Raw genomic sequence first — 7,500 nt, 5'->3', positions numbered from 1 at the left:
GAGAGAGCAAGACTGAAACAAAGAGGGAGAGAGGGAGAGAGCAAGACTGAAACAGAGAGAGAGAGAGACTGAAACGGAGACAGAGATAGGGAGAGAAAGACTGAAACAGAGAGGGAGAGAGAGAGACTGAAACAGAGAGGGAGAGACAGAGACTGAAACAGAGAGAGAGAGAGAGACAGAAACAGAGAGGGAGAGAGACTGAAACGGAGACAGAGAGAGTGAGAGAGAGACTGAAACAAAGAGGGAGAGAGGGAGAGAGAGAGACTGAAACAGAGAGAGAGAGAGAGAGAGAGAGAGAGAGAGGGAGAGAGCAAGACTGAAACAGAGAGGGAGAGAAAGAGAGAGAGACTGAAACAGAGAGGGAGAGAGACTGAAACAGAGAGAGAGAGAGACTGAAACGGAGAGAGGGAGAGAGGGAGAGAGAGAGACTGAAACAGAGAGAGAGAGAGAGAGAGAGAGGGAGAGAGAGACAGAAACAGAGAGGGAGAGAGAGAGACTGAAACAGAGAGAGAGAGAGAGAGAGAGAGAGGGAGAGAGACTGAAACAGAGAGGGAGAGAGACTGAAACAGAGAGGGAGAGAGGGAGACTGAAACAGAGAGAGAGAGAGAGAGAGACGGAGAGGCAGAGAGACTGATTAGAGGTTTGTTCTATCGTTCTCAGAAGTGTACAGGAAAACAGAAAAGCAGGGAGCGGAAGGAACAGGAGAAGATAAGCCTGAGAGGAAAGGATATTGACGGATGAAACGATAAAGGAAGACAGGACCATACTCTACTGTGCTGTGTCTGTGAGAGAGAGAGAGAGAGAGGGACGGGGAAATAGCATCAGAAAGATTAGCAGTGCAGTTTAACTGCCGAGCCGCGATGTGACTGTTCAAGTTCAAGTTCAAGTTCAAGTTTATTTAGAGCCCAATATCACTGTTTACAGTCTCAAGGGGCTTTACAGGCCACAACAGTCAAATCAAAATATGACGGCACCCCCTGACTTAATCCTCATGGCGGGCAAGAAAAAACTCCCCAAAAACCCAAGAAGGAAATGGGAAAATGGGAGAAATCTTGAGGAGGACCACAGAGAGAGGAGACCCCTCCTTGGTCAGACAGGTGTGCAATAGGTGCCGACCACGTGGGCAGTTACAGCTGAAAGTAAATTGGGGCATGAACAAAGGGGATGGTGATGTAGACAGGAGGCTGACGGGGGATGGAAGATGATGACACCAGGATGGATCAGTCCACAGGGCGGGAGGAGTCAGGATCACTGGTGTCTCAGGAGTAGCATGTGTGGCTCGACAGAGAAAGAGAGAGAGAGAGAGAGAGAGAGAGAGAGGGAGAGAGGGAGAGAGAGAGAGAGAGAGAGAGAGAGAGGCACATTGTTAGATGTTCATTTCCACATAATGGTTGAGGTAAATATACATCGTGTGCCGAGTGCAGGCAGGGACTCCAGCAAGACTAACTAGTACAGCATAGCTAAAAGGGAGAGCTAGAAGGTAATATGGACATGATGGCACTCTGGGACACAAGGCGGCCACCCACTCCACAGTCAACAAACCTGAGTGAACATGTTAAAGTGGGGGGGCGACAGCATCCAAACATCCCAGTTCACCAAACAATCTATGCCCGAGAACCCTCCAGATCTGCTCCTTTGCCTAGTAAAGAGCTATTAGCAAAAGGCTTGGCTAAACAGATAAGTTTTCAGCCTTGACTTAAACATAGAGACTGTGTCTGAGTCTCGAACATTAATTGGGAGGCTATTCCATAACTGTGGGGCTCTGTAAGAGAAGGCTCTGCCCCCTGCTGTAGCCATCATAACTCGAGGTACCAACAAATAGCCTGCACCTTTTGATCTAAGTAGGCGTGGTGGATCATAAAAGACCAGGAGTTCGCGCAGGTACTGTGGCGCAAGACCATTTAATGCTCTATATGTTAATAGTAAAATTTTATAATCAATACGAGATTTGACTGGGAGCCAGTGCAGTGTGGATAAGATAGGGGTGATGTGATCATATTTTTTGGTTCTAGTAAGAACTCTGGCTGCTGCATTCTGAACTAACTGTAGCTTATTTATACACCTAGTAGAGCATCCAGACAGTAAGGCATTACAGTAGTCTAATCTAGAGGTAATGAAAGCATGAACCAATTTTTCAGCATCTTGAAATGACAATGCATTTCTTATCTTGTTAATATTTCTAAGATGAAAGAAGGCTATCCTGGTAATATTATCTACATGAGCTTCAAATGAAAGACTGGGGTCAATAATTACACCAAGATCTTTTACTGCTGCACCTAATGAAAGAGAAAGGCCATCCAGAGTAACTATGTGGTCGGAAAGCTTACTCCTAGCTGCATGTGATCCTAGTACAAGTACTTCTGTTTTTTCAGTGTTGAGTGAGAGGAAATTCGTAAGCATCCAGTGCCTAATATCCTTTAGACATTCCTCAATTTTGTTAAGTTGGTGTCTCTCGTCTGGCTTCGCTGAGACATACAACTGTGTGTCATCAGCATAGCATTGGAAGCTAATACCGTGTTTACGAATAACATTACCTAGAGGTAGCATATATAAAGAGAAAAGCAGTGGGCCTAAAACAGAACCTTGCGGGACTCCGAACTTTACCTCAGTATGTGCAGAGGACTCACCATTTACATCAACAAACTGATAACGATCAGTTAAGTAGGACCTAAGCCATAAGAGGGCCGTTCCCTTAACTCCAACAACATTTTCTAGTCTATCAAGGAGAATGGTATGATCAATGGTGTCAAAGGCTGCACTGAGGTCAAGTAGCACAAGCAAGGAGACACAACCCTGATCAGAGGCCAGTAAGAGGTCATTTGCAACTTTAACCGGTGCTGTCTCTGTGCTGTGATGAGGCCTAAATCCTGACTGATACAGTTCATGGATGTTATTCTTATGTAAGTATGAGCATAACTGCTGTGCTACAGCCCTTTCTAGGATCTTGGAAATAAAGGGGAGGTTAGATATTGGCCTGTAGTTGGTCAATGAACAGGGGTCAAGGTCAGGTTTTTTAATTAGGGGTTTGATAACTGCTAGTTTAAAAGATTTAGGTACATAGCCAGTACTAAGGGAGGAATTGATTATTTTTAAAAGCGGTTCGATGACTACTGGCAGTATCTGCTTAAGGAAACGTGTAGGTAAGGGATCTAGTACGCAAGTTGGTGATTTTGATGAAGAAATTAGTGAGGTCAATTCGGTCGCCTGAAGGGGAGTAAAACATTCTAATTGCTGATCTGATATAGGCCTAGTTATATTGTTATCTACAGTGTTAGTGATCAAATTATCTGGTTTAAAATTTATAGCCTGGATTGTTTGCCTGATATTTTCAATTTTGCTATTGAAAAAATTCATAAATGCGTCGCCACTGAACATTGATGGTGTGCCTGTTTCCGAGGTGCTTTTATTCCCAGTTAGTTTTGATACGATATTAAATAAAAATCTAGGATTATTTTTGTTGTCTTCTATTAGGGTGGAGAGATACATTGATCTAGCGGCACTAAGAGCTTTTCTATAGCTCAGGAGGCTCTCCTTCCATGCTAACTGGAATACTACCAATTTAGTTTGGCGCCATTTACGTTCTAATTTTCGAGTGGTACGTTTTAAGGCGCGTGTGTGCTCATTATACCAGGGAGCTAGTTTTTTCTCTCTGATTATTTTCCTTTTAAGTGGGGCCACATTATCTAAGGTGTTGCGGAATGTTAACTCTAAAGATTCAGTTGCCTGATCAAGTTCTGTGGGGTGTGACATTGTTCCAGTCAAAGTTGATAACTCTGGGAGATTATTGATAAAGTTCTGCGTAGTAGCTGGCGTAAACGTACGTTTATTATGATAGCGTGGCGAGCTGCATATATTATTACTAAGAAATATTTTGAATGAGATAAGATAATGATCTGAGATAGCTTCAGACTGTGGAAATGTGACTATACTTCCTACATTTAGTCCGAGTGTTAGTATAAGATCGAGGGTGTGGCCACCATTATGAGTGGGCCCTATGACCGTCTGATTAATCCCTACTGAATCTAGAATGGACACGAAGGCTGTTCTCAGAGGGTCCTGTGGGTTATCAAAATGAATGTTAAAGTGGACATTCTGATTGGCTGACTGCCCTGACACACCATAGGATCCTGAAATCAAAATGCGGTCGGTCTCTGTGTTATCCTCTCTGATTGGTTGTGGAAAAATCCTGCGGTGACTGGATGATTTGGGCACATCTGATTTCTGATTGGTTCTGTCCAGGTATCTTTCCTTTCTGGTTGTGTCTTTCATTTTAATTGGCTGTATGCAGATTTTACTTCTGTGTAATTGGCTATGTTTGGTTTGATATCATTTTCTGACTGGTTACTTACTTTTGAGGTCACTGAGTGTTTCTCCAAGTCTTCTGAGCTCCTGACTCTTCTCCTCCACTTCCTGTTCTGTCACCAGACAGTGGTTAAGCCCCGCCCCAGTCCTCATCTCCTCCACCGAGTGTTCTAGATCACTGTTACCATGACAACATACAGAGTCAGAGACCTCTGAGTGTGTGTGTGTGGCCGGTATGTGGGCGTGTACGTGTGCGTGTGTGCGTGTACATGTGTGTGTATGTGTGTGTGTGCGTGTACGTGTGTGTGTGTGTGTGTGTGTGTGTGTGTGTGTGCGCGTGTGTGTGTGTGCGTGTGTGTGTGCGTGTGTGTGTGTGTGTATGTGTGCGTGTACGTGTGTGTATGTGTGTGTGTGTGTGTGTGTGTGTATGTGTGTGTGTGTGTGTGTGCTCGCGCGTGTGTGTGTGTGTGTGTGTGTGTGTATGTGCGTGTGTGTGTGTGTGTGTGTGTGTGTGTGTACAGTCATACTGTAGCTGCTGTATGATGAGCTCCTCTTCATTCAGGTAGCGCAGTCTCTCTTCTTCCACTAGGAGGCGCTGCCGCTGCAACGGATCCTCCTGAGTCCGCAACGCATCCATCAGACACACACCCAGATCTGACTCAGTCTTTCTGAGCATGGCCTGAACAGAGTCCTGATTCTGTAGCTGTAACACACACATCCTGTAGCTATAACATACATTTGCCTTTAGTTTCATTTTCCAACTGTTCGTTTAAACAATACTAACAATGGTCGATTCTGCTAGAGTCTGCCCCAAAGAGTAAAGAAACACACACGCACGCACACACACATGCACACACACACGCACACACACACTCACACACACACACACACACACACAAACACACGCACACACTCACACACACACACACAAACACACGCGCACACACACACACACGCACTCAAACACACACACACACACACACACACATACACACATACACACACATACACAAACACACACACACACACATACACACACACACACACACGCACACACGCACACACACACACACACACACGCACACACACACACACACACAAACACACACACACACACACACACACATACACACATACACACACACACACACGCACACACGCACGCACGCACGTACACGCACACACACACATGTACACACACACACACACACACAGACCTGAAGTTTACGTAGTTGGCTGAGCTGTTTGCGCAGTTCCACGGTATTCTGCTGCAGGTCACTCAGGTGAAGCTGCATTTGCGAACGGGAGACTGTGATTGGCTGGGAGGTGGCGGTAGGTGGGGGCGGCATCAGGGCCAAAGGAGCCGACGGTGTCACGGCTACCAATGAAAGAATGCAAACAAGGTCACATGACACTATTTAACTATGCAGTGGTCTGCAGGCCATGGAGAGAATGAGAACACATCCTGGGTCAGTCAAATTTCACTATCAGTCATAGTTCAAGTTTCATCATTCATAATCCAGTGTCATTCCCCAAGGCCATCATATTTACAAGACATTTCTTCTGTTGTGTTTACTGCTGAGGGACGCGGTTATCTGAAAATCACATGATACACACGCGATATGTTGTGTTATCACTCATTCAGTCAGTAACACACACACACATACACACACACACACATATAAATAAAAGGTCCACATACATAGGTAGGGAGGGTAATTTTCACCACAGAGTCCATGACGTCATTACCAGTCAATACACATCATGACTATTAGTGTGTATTCATGCAACACACACCAAACACGCGAACACACACACATACAAGCTGCTTCAAATTTTCATTGAATCATCCCTGTTTTAAATCAAAAACAAACAAACTCACAGATATGTAAAAAACAATACAAGACTTGCAAGAAGAAAAAAAAACCAGTCAACCCCATCAGCCATTCATTGCTGGGATACTGAGAGTTACATTCCCATGAAAACATCTCCACAGAACCAACAGGACACACACACAAGAAAAAAAACATTCCCACAAATTACCAGCTCTTTCCAGGGATCATTCAGGGAATGTCAGGAGGAGTGGGGTTACCATGGAGATGCCACAACATTCCAAGGGAAAAGAGAAGACACACACGCACACACACACGGAGGAGGAGGAGAACTCCTGACAAGGACTGACGACTCCCAAAGCACCAGCCTCCAAAGAGGTTTCCCAGGATTGTCTCACAATTGGGTATTAAAGCCTTCAAATTGGCTACCATAGAACGAACAAACCAAACAACCTCTTAACTGGTACCAGTGGGGTTTGAAACCTTCCTCCTGTGGACCTGTTATGAATGTACTGTTTTTTGTTCCAATCCGATATCCTAAGCCAGGACATCTGAGTCATCAGAGATTTAACAGGCAGATTACAGTTTGTTGGCAGGAGAAAGGGTTGTCTACACCTGAACAGAAACACAGGGATAACGTGGACAGACAGACAGAAAAACGGACAGAGTGAAGAATACCTTTCTTTTTTTTTAAGCGGCCGTCTGAAATACAAAAGAAGTCACGTGGTCATCCGTAACCCTCCCGGTCAGACATGAACACATCCATTACATGAACACATCTCTTTACATACACTCTCTCTCTCCTCCTAAAGCAACGTCTGAGCTGTGCTCTGTCTGATGTTCAGCGAACAGAACTTCAGTATAAAAGACCTGATTAGCTCCTCCAAACTGGCCCTGCCTCCTCCTTAAGACACACCCACATTTGGAGGGCCCAAAGTTGGCAGAATCAGCTAGCTCTGAGTTTAAGAGCAATGCGACTGAGAGGAAGGACATCCTGTGACAAGTCTACAAGTCTCTACAGACAGAGAAAGACAGAGACAGGTAGAGAGAGAGAGAGAGAGAGAGAGAGAGATTGGGGGAAGAAAGACAAAGAGGAGAGAAAAGGTAAGAGAGAGAGAGAGTACTCACGTTCTGTGGCAGAGCAGTCGCTGGCTGTCTCAGCTTTGTCACTGTGAAAGAGAAAACAAAGATTCTGATTCAGAAAAAGCACACAGCAGTGTCCCCTTTCACCTGTCTCACTGGGACACTCACTCCCTTCCAAAGTGCATTCCGTTTAGGGGAAAACTTCACCATATATTCTTTTCACAAGTCATGTTTCGCCTTAAATAAACTCTAAGTTAAATTGGGGTTTGATTCATTCCACCGT

The 7,500-nt window shown here is 44.9% G+C and overlaps 1 protein-coding gene across 1 annotated transcript in view; it reads right to left on the bottom strand.

Annotated features, from left to right (window-relative positions):
• Window positions 1–7,500, bottom strand: part of srcin1b (SRC kinase signaling inhibitor 1b) — a 36,920-nt gene that overhangs the window by 8,696 nt on the left and 20,724 nt on the right. Inside the window, exons 7-11 of the mRNA XM_030769732.1 lie at window positions 7,263–7,303; window positions 6,813–6,836; window positions 5,520–5,680; window positions 4,830–5,005; window positions 4,350–4,480 (exon numbers count right to left, since the gene is read on the bottom strand). Coding sequence (XP_030625592.1) covers window positions 4,350–4,480; window positions 4,830–5,005; window positions 5,520–5,680; window positions 6,813–6,836; window positions 7,263–7,303 — 533 coding nt within the window. The remainder of the gene's footprint in view (window positions 1–4,349; window positions 4,481–4,829; window positions 5,006–5,519; window positions 5,681–6,812; window positions 6,837–7,262; window positions 7,304–7,500) is intronic.

This window comes from Chanos chanos, chromosome 3 (genome assembly GCF_902362185.1).
Source record: "Chanos chanos chromosome 3, fChaCha1.1, whole genome shotgun sequence".
Lineage (NCBI taxonomy): Eukaryota > Metazoa > Chordata > Actinopteri > Gonorynchiformes > Chanidae > Chanos > Chanos chanos.
Note: the sequence above shows the minus strand (reverse complement) of the source record. Positions and strands in the feature narration are given on the sequence as shown.